The 15,892-nt window shown below is 37.8% G+C and overlaps 1 protein-coding gene across 3 annotated transcripts in view; it reads left to right on the top strand.

Annotated features, from left to right (window-relative positions):
• The window catches only part of MCTP1 (multiple C2 and transmembrane domain containing 1), a 534,361-nt gene that overhangs the window by 213,084 nt on the left and 305,385 nt on the right, over nucleotides 1–15,892 (top strand). For all 3 annotated transcript variants that reach the window (XM_029217598.1, XM_029217600.1, XM_029217599.1), the window contains exon 2: nucleotides 12,801–12,915. In XM_029217598.1, coding sequence (XP_029073431.1) covers nucleotides 12,801–12,915 — 115 coding nt within the window. The remainder of the gene's footprint in view (nucleotides 1–12,800; nucleotides 12,916–15,892) is intronic.

Genomic DNA, 15,892 nt, shown 5'->3' with positions numbered 1-15,892 from the left:
ATCACAAAGCATCAAGGGAGCATACTATCAATATGACTTATCAGCACTGATTTTAACCTTGATCACCTGGTTGAGGGAGTGTTGGCCAGGTTTCCCCACACCGTAGTCTTCGGAAGGAGGTCACTATGTGTGGCCCACACTTCAGAGTTGGTGACCGACATCCTTGAGGAGCAGTATCTACGTGAATTATTTTGAATTCTTCTGCACCGTAGACTTAGCTCTTCCTCCCCATTTATTTATCTATTTATGTATTCAAATCATTTACTTATATCAGTATGGAATCATGCTTATTTATTTTATACTTTGAGTATAATCCAATACTATGTGATTTATTTCGTTGCTTGAAAACTCTTCTTCTGCCGGGGTTTTCAAATACAGTAAATAATTAAATAACATCACAACTTTCACTGAAGGCTACTTTGTGCCAGGCTCCGTGGCAGTTCCATGTTTGTGCTTCGGTTATACCTGTGAGGAATCACTTGATATTTGCACAACTGAGTGTATGAGATCCTGCTTCAGCCACAGCGGTGCACCTGTGGCCATGAGATTGTTTAAAGGAATGAAATATGCATGAGTTTCATATTAAGCTCATATGTCAATGAGAGTGGTACATTGATATGCCTTGCCCAGTGTGAAGGCGTTTATTAAATCAAAGCAAATTTATAAAACTCCATTCCATAGAATCCTTAACAATGTTATCAAAGGGTAGAAGCAGCAGAGAATAGTATTATTTTTATTTTCAAGTCTTGAAATTATTAGAACAATACATACTATACCTGTGTAGAAAATTTGAAAACTTCTGAAAAATAAGAGGAAAGAAAAACTACCTTTAATCTCATCGTCCATCGAATAACCCCTGTTTACGTGTTGTTATATTTCCTTCCCTTTTTTTCAGTGCATAGGGATATTTAACCTAGTTAATTTCATTCTGTATGCGGTTTTGCATTATACTTTTCACCTCGCTGTTTTTTCCTAAGCATTTGCCCATGTGATTAAAAATGATCCTCCATTTTAAGTGACTCAGTGAACAGAAGAGGTCAGAGCCTGAGAGCAGGCAGGAGGTTATGGCAGTTGAGATGCAGAAGAGAATTATGGGGTAGACTGGAGTGGTAGAAAAAGCTGACCAAAGAAACATGTTCAAAATATAACTGATAGAACTTCACCATTGCACGCTTGGGTCCAGGTATAGTTGGTGCTAAGTTTCTAGCTTAGGTGGATGGGCATTCCATAATGATGCCTCAAACCCACATCCAGAGCAAAGAGGAGAAGCAGCAGGTTGGAGAAAGAGAGAACTTCTCACTTACTGCCATGAAACACCTCTTGTCCTGTTTTTCCATGTTGGCGTTTAAACTTTACGTGCAAAACTGTCTCCATGATGGTCTTTGAAGGAAAAGAATGTGTTCAAACATCTTTCTTTGTTCTCCATAACATTGATTCTGTGCTGTGTATCCAGTAGAGGACTGAAAAGTAGTAACTGAGTGAGTGAATGAGTGAAATGCTGAATGAAGATGAGGTGAGCTTTGGGTGTTTGGGGTACTCTGGTGGGGGGTGGAGATTAATTACTAAAATTTGCTAGTTTCTTTTTCAGAAAAACTGCTATCACCATGGTTTCCTCCCAAGAAAACCAAGTGTTAGAATAAAAGTAGTAGTAGGGGTCATGTTATCTATGGCTGTTTCATGTTCTTTTTAAAGATACCTGTATAATTTTACTGGAAGGAGTGATAGGACATTCACACAAACTTGATATCTGATAGAAACACTAAAATCTTACTTCGATTCTTTGGGTTTTCCTGGCTTTCCTTTGAAGTAAATAATAGAGTTGTGAAAAAGAAACCCAAATGAAAAGTACTTGTATTCACAGAAAAAAGTAAAGATTATAGAATTATTCCCAAAAAAGTAGATATATGCATTTAAGTCTAGTAAGAAGGTTTCTTTGTTCATCACAAAAGCTGGTGAGGCCTTGGATCTGTGTGAATGCATAAAAACACTAGAAGTATTTTTCAGCAATATCCCAAATGTTTAGCATCAATCTAACATCTGTTACACAAGATTCTCTCTCTGAGATTGTTAGAATCTCAAAAATTCAAATCCTGTAAAAGGAAATGTCTTCCTCTGCATATGCCCCAATTTTGGAAATAATAGAACTAGCTTAATCTGTTTAAACATTTATTGGTAGAAGTGTTCATGGCAAGGAGGATAACATCAATAAACAAGTTAGTATATTATGCCTTTTTCTGACAAGTCTTTTCTTCTCGAGGTTGGGTTTTTTGCAGGTAGCTCTGCACTTTTTAATGCAGTTTGGTTTTCTTTGGGGGAGAAAGAGCATGCTGGGGAACTCAACAAAAGACAAAAGGTCAGAAGAGTTAATACAAATGAAATCTATCATGCTCTCAGGTCTCACAAATATTATTCTGGTGAAATGGTAAAGATAATAATCACTAAGTAATATAATAGTACTGAAAACAGAAGGGTCAACCCAAGCATGATCTACTTTCTAATCTCTAATTAACCATTAATAAACACTAGCAGTAGTAATACGTACATAATATATATTATTATTTGAAAAATCAGGAAGAAGCTACTTTGCATTTGTAAATCACTGGACTCTTTACAAAGCACTTTAAATTACATGATTTCTTTTAATTTTCACAAGTGTCTTTTTTTTTTTTTAAGAAGAAAATTAGGCTCATAGAGCTCAGAGCAACTTAATAATATAACTAGGTCTTGTATACAGATCTTTGTGTTTTGACTCCTGTAATCTTTCCTCTATTTTATAATAGCTCTTCTCATCACCCGCCCCCAAATAACTACTTATATTTAAATAATTTCTTACATTTACAAAGCATTTTTACATATTTCATCTCATAATCAAAACAGTCCTTTGTAAGGTATTTTATTACATTTTAAAAATGAGAAGAGAAAAGTGCAGAGGGGATAAGCATTTTTGGCTGAAATTAAATAGTTGGTATCAAGCCTGCCCTTTCATCATCAGAATTTGCTTCTTGTAACACAAGGCTTGGTTATAGCGTCTAATTACAAAAGGGCGTGGTCCAGGTACAAAGGGGTTGGGAAAAGAGAATTTTTTATTTGCTCTCCTTTGGTTCAGGTTATTTTATATACCGTATGTGTAGGTGGGAAGGCTCTCAGTGATAATAAAGTGATGCTGCAGAGAAGCAATTTAGCGGACAAGCCCAGGGTGAGTAATCAGTGTTGTGGGAATCCCAGAGAAGATATTTGGGGAGTACTGAATTTCATACTTTTTCAGCAGCAGTTAAACATTGCCATTTAGTAGGCCCTGAGAATTTATAGATCCATTTTGTTTGGTTTGGGCTATTGCAAAATCAAAGTCCCAGAATTAAACCCAGGGTTGCAGTTCAGTTCAAAAACAAACTGTAGTAAAGCTTTGATATGACCAGAGGATCAGCCTTTTCTGCTTAGTTTATCTTTCTGGTTGTCTGAACGCTAACATATTAAGAACATGCATAACACTAACATATAACCACGTATAGCAGTTTACCTGGGACAGTTCTGTTTATGCCTCTTTACACCGTATAATTGTCAATAGCACTCCCTTTCAGTCTCTAAAGTATCCCAGTTGGAATGATAAATTATATGGTTACCTTAACCTAAGCCTTTTCCCCAGTTCTTGTTAAAACTAGTCATAAAAATACAAAGTTTTCCTCACTTAGTAACTGAGGAGCGATGGCCTGCAGTTGGACCTCTGTCTGGGTCCCCTGCACTGCAGGGGCATCTGTGTGTGAACATCCATGATCACTGCACATTACTGGGGAGGAAGAAGTTGAAGGCATGGGACAGTTTCTGTCTGTCTGCATCCTTTCTCTGCAGCTCACTTTCTCCAGTAGCATGGTTCTCTGGCAGTTCATGGACATCCGGTGTCACCTGGCTGCTTTCTTGTTTCTGTGCTTCTTTTGCTCATTCTTGTTGCTCTTTTTTGTCACTCTATTCTGTTGTCAGAGCCAAGGACTCACTTCAACTGTCTTTCACCAAAGGAGGTGAGAAGGTGATGGGGGAGTCAGATAGAGCTCCAAGAGCACAGAGCCCAGAGCAGCCTGCCCTCTGTTCCCAGCTGCTCCGGGCCTTCAGCAGTGGGAGTTCACGGATCTTTACTCTCCTGCCCAGCTGTTTATCATACTCTGCTTTGGTCAGTTGATCTGTCTATATGTCCTACTACAAAGTTCTACTCTACCCTCTACTATATATATATACATATATACATACATACATACATACATACACACCCCATACTTAATTATAATTATAGCAGCTGTTTTCTGATTTGGGGTTATCCGTGGGCCATTATGGCCTCTCCAGTCTGTCTATTATTACCATTTGGCCTTAGCAGGCACTTTCAACTTCTTCTTCTCTCTGAACTTGGTCCAAACAACCTTTGCCTAATAACAGTTTTGCTGACTAACAGCTTGTCACTGAGCAGCCTGTTCAACATCTGCCTGTAGTTCAGGTGCCCAGCTCTGGAATAATCAGCTGTGAACAAGGGGCGAGGAAGTTAGGTTTACATGGACTCAAGCATAAGCAGTCCTTTCAGATGGGGCTGTGGATTAGACAGGCACTATGACCAGCGTATCTAGTGGGGGATGCCCATTGGTCACCATGGATGTTCCTCATTTTGTGTGGTTTCAGTTTTTGAAGTCATTTACTCAGTTGACCTCTAACTATTTATAATGTTCCCTTGACAAGTGAATCCTTGAGCTTCATTGAACTTTGAACATCCCAGTGACTTTTGAGTTCTGTTTTTTTGAAAGTTGAGTTTTAAAAACGTTTTATTTCCACTTGATGGCAGTTTCACTGTGCAAATGTTTCTAACGTCATAGAAACTAGGAGAGATGACTAAGTAGCGTTGAACAAAATTCATCACAGCAGAGCTGCAAAGAAATAAAGGCTTTATTTGGGATCTTAGAATTGTAATTTGGGAGACACAGATTCGAGTAGGAGTCAAAAACGTGTTCCAAGGAGGAGAGAAAAGGCAGGGTTTTATAAAGGCAAACTTTAGGTTTGCAAAAATTGCAAAGGTTGCAAAAGTTGTTTCAAAAGAATAATGATTGGTTGCTGGCAAACTGAAGCTATTCTTATGTATACGTATTTGGTTGCTAAAGGCTATCACTAGAGAAAGGTGGAAGTCTGGTACTGTGGCAAGTTGCAGGTTTTCTTGCAGTGTCCTTAGAATATTTGTGGTTTGGCCCAGTTCAAAAGTTTATGGTTCTACCCAGTGAGGACGTGCACGACCCTGCTTCTTTGATGGCCTCGAGGCTCCATTTTAAATAGCTCTCTTAGCAATACCGACTCCATTTTTTTTTTTTTTTTTTTTTGCAGTACGCGGGCCTCTCACTGTTGTGGCCTCTCCCGTTGCGGAGCACAGGCTCCGGACGCGCAGGCTCAGCGGCCATGGCTCACAGGCCCAGCCGCTCCGCGGCATGTGGGATCTTCCCGGACCGGGGCACAAACCCGTGTCCCCTGCATCGGCAGGCAGACTCTCAACCACAGCGCCACCAGGGAAGCCCCCGACTCCATTTTGAAGTCCCTTTTTCCACAGTAGAAAGTGGTAATAACTAAGTAGAAATCCTTAAGGATACCTCTTGATATCCCTAACGAGGTTGTTAAATTTTAAAAGTTAAAAATGTCAAAGATTTCATGAAGTTTTCCACTTTCATGAAGTGGGTTTTGTTGATAGACTTAGAGCTGCACTGAGCGTGGCCTGAGCATGTGAAACAACTTAACCAGTCTACCTTCCACTGGGCACGGCAATACTAGGAACACCCAAGAAAACCTCCTCGAATGCAGACTTAGTTCTCCTTTTCTGTACACTGCTACAATAGCTACTTCCTATTGATAATAAGGGTCAACCACCCCAGGTAACCCAGTAACCCCTTTTTTCCTGAATGAAAATCTTAAAGAGGCCAGGCCAACCTTGAATTCATCAGCACCGTTATATCTTCTGGTGGAAGCTTTCTTCACTTAGGTAGAAAAGCCTCCTAAGCAGCAGAACTCAAAGTCACAGGGACCATCGTATTGACTCCCATAGATGTTCCCCACGTGTTTCATGATATAAATTTTTAAAGCCTGGAAATTCATTGTGTATAAACTTTCTCAAAGATGTGCTTTTATAATTGGCACAATGGGTCAAGCTAGTGTGCATGTTGAAATCATCTGAGGATTTGTTAGAAAAAAATACTAATACCTGGGCCCCACCCCCAAAGTTCCTGGGTGCCTAGCCAAAGACCTCAAGGTTGAGGACCGCTAGGCTATATAAAATGAGGGAAAGAAGGGTTTGGTATGAGGAAATTTGACATCACATGCATGGTAACTGTTCTAGTTCAAGCAAGCCAGGGACATTAGAAGAAGGGTTTCTGTAAAAATGGTGGCTTATTGGAGTAGAAGATGTGGGTGCTCTGGTCATTATAATCCTTCTGAATGCTTCCTTTCACATTCTCATGGTCCCTCTCTTCCACAGTCTTGTTCTGACTTTCCTACAAGTGACCTGATAAGGCTGCAAATTTCACTTATGTTATAATTTTCAGTTTCAAATATTGCATCTGCTTTTTCGCTTCAGCAGTCCCAAAACTTAATTGAGCATTGTCATAGAAACCTCCCTAAACCTCTAACTGTGCCTAGAACTCTGAATTTAAAAATTTGAGCTTCTTTCTTTTACATTCCCACCAAAAGTATACAGGGATTCCCTCGTCTCTCTGTCCTCACCAGCATTTGTTTTTTATTTTTTTTCATAGTAGCCATTCTAACAGGCACGGTTTTGGTTTTCAGTTCCCTGATGATTAGTGATGTTGAACACCTTTTCATGTTCCTATTGGCCATTCGTATTTCTTCTTTGGAGGAATGTCTATTCAGGTCCTTTGCCCATTTTTTAATCAGTTTGCTTTTTTGCTATTGAATTGTATGAGTTCCTTATATTTTACGTATTAACCCCTTACCAGGTACATGGTTTACAAATATTTTCTCTCATTCCATAGGTTGTGTTTTCATTTTGTTGATTGTTTCCTTTGCTAGGCAGAATCTTTTTAATTTGATGTAGTCCCACTTGTCTATTCCTGCTTTTATTGCCTGTGCTTTTGGTGTCATATCCAAAAATTTATTACCAAGACCACTGTCAAGAAGCATTTTTCCTGTGTTTTCTTCTTGAAGATTTACAACTTCAGGTCTTGCATTTAAATCCTTAATCCATTTTGAGTTGATTTTTGTATATGATGTAAAATAGGGTTTAATTTCATTCTTCTGTATGTGGATATACATATTTACCAATACCATTTATTAAAGGTGCTGTCCTTTCCCTACTTTATATTCTTTTTTTTTTTTTTTTTTTTGCGGTATGTGGGCCTCTCACTGTTGTGGCCTCTCCCGTTGAGGAGCACAGGCTCCAGATGCACAGGCTCAGTGGCCATGACTCACGAGCCCAGCTGCTCCGCAGCATATGGGATCTTCCCAGACCGGGGCACGAACCTGTGTCCCTTGCATCGGCAGGCGGACCCTCAACCAGTGCGCCACCAGGGAAGCCCTCCCTACTTTATATTCTTGATGCCCTTATAGATTAGTTGACTGTATATCTGTGGGTTTATTTCTGGGCTTTTTATTCTGTTCCATTGATCTGTCTGTCTCTTTTTATACCAGTATCATACTGCTTCAATCACTGTAGCTTTGTAGTATAGTTTGAAATCAGAAAGTGTGATGCCTCCAGCTCTGTTTTTCTTAAGATTGCTTTGGCTATTCAGGGTCTTTTATGGTTCTATGTGATTTGACAATCCCACTCCTAGGTACTTATACAAAAGAATTTAAATCAGGATCTCAAAGAGATACCTGCACTCCCCTGTTTATTGCAGTATTATTCACAATATCCAAGATATGAAAACAACCTATATGTCCATTGGCGGATGACTGGATAAAGAAAATTTGGTATGTACATACAATGGAATATTATTCAACCTTAGAAGGAAAATCTGCCATTTGCAACAACATGAATGGACCTGGAGACCATTATGCCAAGTGAAATAAGCCAGTCACAGAAAGACAAATGCTGTATGATTTCACTTACATATAGAATCTAAAATAGTAAAACTCATAGAAGCAGGGAGTAGAATGGTGGTTTCCAGGGGCTGTGAGGAGAGGAGAAAATGGGGAGGTAATGGTCAAAGTGTACAAAATTTCAGTTATGCAGGATGAATAAGTTCTGAGATCCACTATATAGCATAGTGCCTATAGCTAAAAATACTGTATTGCATGCTTAAAATTTTCTAAGAGGGTAGATCTCATGTTAAGTATTCTCACCACATGCGCACGTGCACACACACACGCAAATGATAATAATATAAAGGGCGTGGGAAGAAACTTTGGAAGGGGTTGGATGCATCTGTGGCCTTGATGGTGGTGATGGTTTCACAGGTGTATACTTATTCCCAAACTCATGGAGTTGTATAAATTACGTACGTACAGCTTTTTACATATCAATCATACCTCAGTAAAGTGGTTAAAAAAATAGCAGCACCCATCTAAATATGGGACATGGCAGTTTAGCGAGGGGAAGAGTATTTGAATTTCCTGTAATAGTCACTAAATAAATGTTAAATCTGAGAAAACATAAAAAATATTTTAAATGACAAAGTCTGTTTTAGAGCTGTGTGAGTGCCTGGTACTTCAGACACATCTTTCCTAATACATCCTTACATTTGAGAACTTAATAAACATTTGAAAAAGATACTTTATACCCATAAAAATTATATTTCTAGTATCCCTCCATAATCCAATTTTCTTCTTGGAACCATTTCACTGAGCCTGAGGGGAGATGTATCTCTAGATCTGTTTAAGTTCTTGACTTTCTTTTTTGCTAGATTTGGGGGTATCCTTGGAGTTTGACACAGGGGTGGCCTGGAACTTGCTCCTCCTCTCTGCTGCTGACATTACCAATCTCCCAGGAGCTCAGCTCAAACTTCTGTGTGACTCATCCATCCCTTTCCCATATCCCCTACATCTTGTCAGTTGACAATTCAGTTGATTGACTGTCCTCAGTGTCTCAAATTCATCTTTTATTTCCATTTCTGCTGACCAGATCAGGCCCTTGTGACTTAAACTGGACTGTCGTAAAACCTTTTAAATAATTCCTGTATCCACAGGATTTCTCTACTCTCATCCATCCTACAGAGATAAAAGGCCGAGTTTCCTCCTTTCTGAAATCTAATCACTTAGTCCAGAACAGGAAACATGAAAGGTAGGCGATAAATGTTTGTTAAATGAGTCTTGGCTATACTGCTTCTCTCTTCAAGAGCCCGTGATGGTTTCCTGTTGCCCACAGGTTGAAACTCTTCTCAGGCTGGCATGACTGAATATCAGTCTTCCTTTCCACCTTATTTCTCACACAATCCAATGACACACCCTCTTGTGACTACTCACCGTTGGGCTTGTGTTGATTTTCTCCTCCTCCCTTCTTCCAAATCTTTACTTGTCAAAGTCCTACTCCTGTTTTCAGACTGCTCTATTGTCATCTCTGTGAAGCCACCTCTGATTCTTTTCCCACAATAATTGGTCTTCTTTCATGAATGACTTAATAACTCCATTATATCACAGTCTGTCTTTAAGGATAGCTCTTGAGTGGACAGGGTTTCATTTTAAGTGCAATTTTGATCAATTGTTAATGTTGGCCTAAAGCACCTGTATTGAGAAGGTTTTTTTTGATAGAAGGTGCCAAAACAGATTAGATGCCATACACGGGCACAGGAGAGGAGAGAGAAAAAAGTGCCCATGGAGTAGCCAACTTTGTTATAGATCCCCATGTGTGTGTCTACTCAGCTAGACACACATGCCCGCAAAGACATTTTCTATCCTCATAGTCTCCATCACATTTTGTGTTCAATTGGATGCTTAAACACCCTATTCCCTGTTGTTAAAAGTTTACAATCTAAACTGGAAAATATGACATTTTGAGATATAATGTGATAATGGACAAGAAATATATAAAGTGCTAATTAAATGGTCCTTGAAGGCTGGATAGGAATACATAGAGAACAAGATGGGGAAGGTGCTGTACATCCAAAATAAATGAAATCAGTTTCTTGGAGATATATCTGCACTCCCACATTTATTACAGCATTATTCACAATAGCCAAGATATGGAAATAACCTAAATGCCTGTCATAGAGGAATGGATAAAGAAAATGTGTTCTATAAATACACATACACACACACACACACACATACACACACATACATATACACAAAATGGAATATTATTCAGGCTTTAAAAAGCCAATAAATGTAAGTCCAGTGAAGTCATCTCTTAACTAGGTGTTGAATTCTCAAACAGCAAAAGCGGAAAATCTGGTATAATTAAAATTACCTTTGGAAATTCCTTAATTTGCTCATGTAGTATACATTTTAAAATGTTAAACCAGATGCTCTGTAAATTATTTGCTGTAAACTTCAAGAAGCACTGAATAGAGCAGTGAAAGCTACAAAAAATAAAGATATCTGAGCATTCAAACTTTTCTGCCTTTAAGGTACCTGTCAAAACACTAGAAGAGGATGCAAGGTCAGCAGAAAATTTCTACTTTCCTATAGATTTTATTCCATTTTTTAGAAAGTAATAAATCTACATTTAATATTTGTTAGTGGATTTATTTTGAAACTATATATATATATATATATATAAAATAGAGCCTCAAGAAGGTCTTAGAACATACTAGGAACTTAACAAATGTTTGCTGGATTTTAATTTAAATCTTGCTTATTAGTTAAACCCAAATACAAACTGTTCTTTGAAAAGGCATTCAGAAGACATCGATTGGCTTCCTCTTTCCAAGTGGGAATCATCTGTGTGGTCCAGTGAAGAGCTAGCACTCTCTTACCATTTATGCTAGTTTCAAGACACCTTACCATAGTGCTGGAAATGTGTTTTGAAGAAAGATAATGTTTTTGCCCACGAAACTTGAACATTAGTAACATCCTGTGCTGACTAGGATATGGGAAATAGACACTTGCGCACTTTCAGTAGGAATGTGAACTACTTAAAACTTTTTGGAAAAATTCATCCTGTAAGAGAAATAAAAGCACAAGTTCTTTTGCAGTGGCAAATACTGAAGCCAACTCATATGTTCATCATTAGGAAGATAATTGAAGAAATTATGGGAGTCCCAACACTGTGGAAAATCATGTACCTCAAAAAAAAAAATAGATCTATGTGTATTGATTAGAAAAGTGCCCATGATATTTTTCTTAAGTTAAATAAATTGTGAAATAATAAGCAAAATGTAATACTTTGCTCAAACAAAAACTGGAAACTCAACCACAGAAAAATTAACCTGTATGTATGTGTATTTGTATAAGACGTTCAAAATGTAGAAGGATATACCCTAAATTGTCAAAATTGGTAATCCCAAGGAGGTGGGGCAGTTGGATGTCTGAGGAAAGTGAAAGAAAATCATTTTACCTTTTACTCCTCTGTTGTTTGAAGGCCTGACCCAAATTCTTGGTTAAAGGAGTTAAAAGAAAAGAAAGAAAAAAAGGAATTAAAAGAAAAAGACAACCAGGAGATGTAATGTGGAAATGAAGTGGATGGGATTTGGCAACTATTTGGATGTGGGAAGAGGGAAATGCTTGTAGATTTCTAGCCTGAGTGGCTGGGGGAATGGTGCTATCATTCATAGAAACAGGGATATCATGAAAAAAAAGTGAATTCTTTTTTATTACTACCAGAGGAGAAATGATAAGTTTAGGTTATCAGTCAGAGTTGTGCTGCTTCTTATTTTAAATGATAATTGCTCCCATAGGAAATCTCCTCATCTTGGTCTTCAAACATTAAAAAAAAACTGCTTTCTAGCTGTATTTCATGTAAACTATAGAATTAAAGAGCTGGAATGGTATCTACTATTTTACCTTATCCATGCATATTATTCCAAAACAAAAGTATATTTCTTTTTGAATTGGAAAAAAGCTATAAGGATTTAAAATCACCTCAAACATGTGAAGAAAAGTAAGTTTTCCTGCTGTATTCAACGTGGCAGAAAGTATAATATGACCTGTAAAATGTTCACTCTATGTTTCTCTTATGTTGTTTTAATAATAGTTATTCCTCTTGCTAGTGCATTTATAACTCAATGCCTAGTATATTGTCGCTAAAGATATTCTATAGAGGTAGGCTTGCAAAGATTTTTAGTTCTAGAAATAGCTTGTGCACCTTTAGTCCATAGAAAGCAGCATTAGGAATTTAGCCCTACTGAGAATTTATTTCTTGCAAGTACTGTCAAAATGCTGGTTGAATTTATTTCTGTGTAATTGCATCATATTTTATGTTGGGACTAAAATAGACATGTGTAATCCATCAGTATGAGCCCCTTTGCATGAATAAATGAATCAACAAAGTCACCTGAATAAATCATTTTACTTTTCAACTCAGTTACCCATACCTTTATTCTCCATTCATCACTGATTGTGTTTTTACTTCAGACACTATTTCTTTGTTAGTCTTTCTTCGTTGAATTATGTGGGACTTTCCATGGGAAATGTTTTTCGTATTTTATGTGTTATTCTAATCTGAGTTAAAACATGAATTCCTGTAACTACTGCGTCTTTATTTTGAGTCTAAATAATTTCATGAATTTCAAAACCTTCAGAGAACTGTGTGATTATGATGCTGTGTGAATTCATAAGATGATTTATTATATTGACTAATTCTTGGAGTTTGCATTTAGCTACACATGGTCCCCCATTGGAGGAAATAAAATAGAGATAATAAATTTAATATTTTGTATATTTTTCTTGGTTTTCAGAAAATAAATACTGCTGGAACCAGTAATACAGATGTCCCCTTGGCTGTTCCCGGAATGTACCAATTGGACATTACATTAAGAAGGGGTCAGAGTTTAGCTGCCCGAGATCGAGGAGGTAAGAACATAAGAAAAATGTCACCTGGAAGCTTATTCTCTGTGTTTTTGACAAACTTTGTTTTCCTTGTGGTTTCTTAAGTTAAAAAAAAGTCAACTATAATATCAGTTTCAGAAGTTTCGGTTCAATGATGTGGCTCGAAATATCGTCTGACTCCTGTGACCATAGAGGAAGAGGTTATGATGCAAGTTTGAAAACTCTGAATTGTCCCAACCCAGACAGCAAGGTCCCTACCAAACTGCTGACAAACTAGACTCTACATTATATATAATTAGTGACATAACCAGTTAAGTAGATGAAGCACATTTTTGAAGCCATATCAGAATTCATCTTTTCACAGACCTGAAATACTTTTTGCTACATAGATTTGCTCCATTGAATCCCCTGAAACTGCAGAATCTTGGACTAACATCTCACCAAAACTTTGGAGATTCCCAGCAAGTGATTTTCTGAGGCTTGGTTGGACCTGGCAGTAATCTCATGGTGGATTAAACAGGTCTCCGTAGTCCATGATGAAGGAAAAGACAAGGCAAATACTCTTTAGTTCCTGGATTCCATATCACAAGGCAATCTCCTGATGAACTTACCTGGGGTACGTTAATTATTCCTTGAACCCTGGTTAGGGGCAGGACAAAAGATAGACCCTAAGCAGACCGTATAGCATCTTTCGCACGTTTCGAAATAACACTGCTTCGGGATGTGGAGATCTGAGGGCCTACATTCCTAAAGGAAGCTGAATTTGGGTGTAATTCCTCCCACTAAGAAGGAGGAGAGCCCCTGAGCTTCTAACTCATTGTCAGACGACCTGCAGAGTGCTCCTGGAATCACAGGATCTTGTTTTTCTCCTCCCACTTTTTTTGACATCCATACTTAGGCAGGGAAAGGAACCAAATAAGACCATAATTTGTAATTTGTATCTCCTGTCTCTACAAAAATAAACTAGAGAAAATGAGTAACATAACAGTGGGGTTTGTAAGATTAGAGATGATACAAATAATAGATTTAATGTTTAAGTACAAACTAGTAAATATCAGAATATTCTTAATGAATGAAGGTATGATTAGAAATGTAAGAATTTAAACACAGGGGGAATTGTCAAGATTAATCATCGGTTTTAGTAGCTGAGGACAAATGTTTATGGAATTGAACTGCTGGTCTCAAAAGAAGTTACAGGCGCTTCCCTGGTGGCGCAGTGGTTGAGAGTCCGCCTGCCGATGCAGGGGACACGGGTTCGTGCCCCGGTCCGGGAGGATCCCGCGTGCCGCGGAGCGGCTGGGCCCGTGAGCCATGGCTGCTGAGCCTGCGCGTCTGGAGCCTGTGCTCCGCAACGGGAGAGGTCACAGCGGTGAGAGGCCCGCGTACCACAGAAAAAAAAAAAAAAAAAAAGAAGTTACAATTAGCTTGGAGGACAAAAATAATACTATTACCATAGTATTATTTCACTGTATTTATAAAACATTTTTTAGTCTTCAGAGCAATCTTAATTACATTACATTACAACATTTGATCTAAAACAGAATTGAACCAGGCATCAGGAGATCAAAATTTTAGTCCTAGATATGTCCTCCCAACAATATTAAATACATATGCACAGAATTATTTATTGCAGAATTTTTTGTAATTATAAAATGCCCATAAATAGAAGAGGTGGTTAAATAAGCCATGGTACACCCACATGATGAAATAATATGCAACTGTAAAGTAAATAAGGAAAATCTTTAGGAATTGATATGGAAAGTGTTACAGGACATATTATTAAGTGAAAAAGCAAAGTGCAAAGGGTATCAACATTATGAAATGTTTTAGGTAAGAAAGAAGGGAGTATAAGGGATTATGCATTATCTGTTCATTTCTACAAAAAGGAATATCAGAAGTAAAATCCGGAAACGAATGAGATCGATAACATAACACAATATCAGTAAGAACAGGTGTCCAGAATGTGGGATAGGAATGGGGTAAAAGGGGTAGGGAGGAAGTCCTATATGCATTGTTGACAAGAATGTCAACAATATACTTGTCACTATACAAGTAAACTTTCTTGTATAGTTCTAACTCTTTAACCATGGCAATATTACAGAAAGAATTGAATGAGTGAATGGAAGGATGGATAGATAGATAGATAGATAGGTTTCTGCATCCTTTTGATATCTATAACCACACCTCAGGGGAATGGGAATAAAACAACTAATCTAAGTGATTAAGTAAAACCGTATTTGGGCTATACACTATAAAACTCAAGACAAAAAGAACGATATATAAATAATGTACTTCAGAGAATGATTTTCAATTCTGAAACTACTTACTGCATATGCTAGGAATGAGCAACTAAGTAAGTATATTGTAGATAAGAAGAGTCAGATTTCTTACTGTTGGAGAAAGAGGCCAAAGACCTGGAATGGGGGAAAGCTAGAATACACCTTGTGGTGTTAGAAAGGTATCGGTATGAACTGATGGTTTCTAATATATATACAGATAGATAGCAATTAAGATGGATAGAGATGTGTGTGTGATCTCTCTGCTGAGAGGGCCTAGAAGTCATCACAAAGGTGTAATGACAAAGTAGAAATCCACATACTTTTGGCCCAGATCTTGGTTTCTAAATACAATTCCTCCAGTAAAAGTAAGCAGGGCTCCTGGAGAAATGGTTGATTGCAGATCTGGGGTAGGGACAGTACAAGATAAGCCTGGAACATTTTGCAGTGCCAGAAAATAAGGAAGTACTGAAAAATTGATGTCAGAATGTCAAAATGAAATAGGAGCCAACTTAAGGGAGCTCCTAATGATCAAAACTGGGACAATTTCAGCAGCAAAATAAATAATGGTAATAATGGATTATACCCCATAGAATAATATAAATATCTATGATTTCATACTGGTAAATACATAATTAAATAAATAAATAGGTGTGAGATAAGGTAAAGCTTTTCCTTATGGTAGAATTCTAATGAACAAATATAGACAGGAAAATAGAAATCAC

This window comes from Monodon monoceros, unplaced genomic scaffold (assembly GCF_005190385.1).
Source record: "Monodon monoceros isolate NGI ecotype Baffin Bay Population unplaced genomic scaffold, NGI_Narwhal_1 Super_Scaffold_12, whole genome shotgun sequence".
In the NCBI taxonomy this organism is placed as follows: Eukaryota; Metazoa; Chordata; class Mammalia; order Artiodactyla; family Monodontidae; genus Monodon; species Monodon monoceros.
This window is presented reverse-complemented; position numbering and strand designations above follow the sequence as displayed.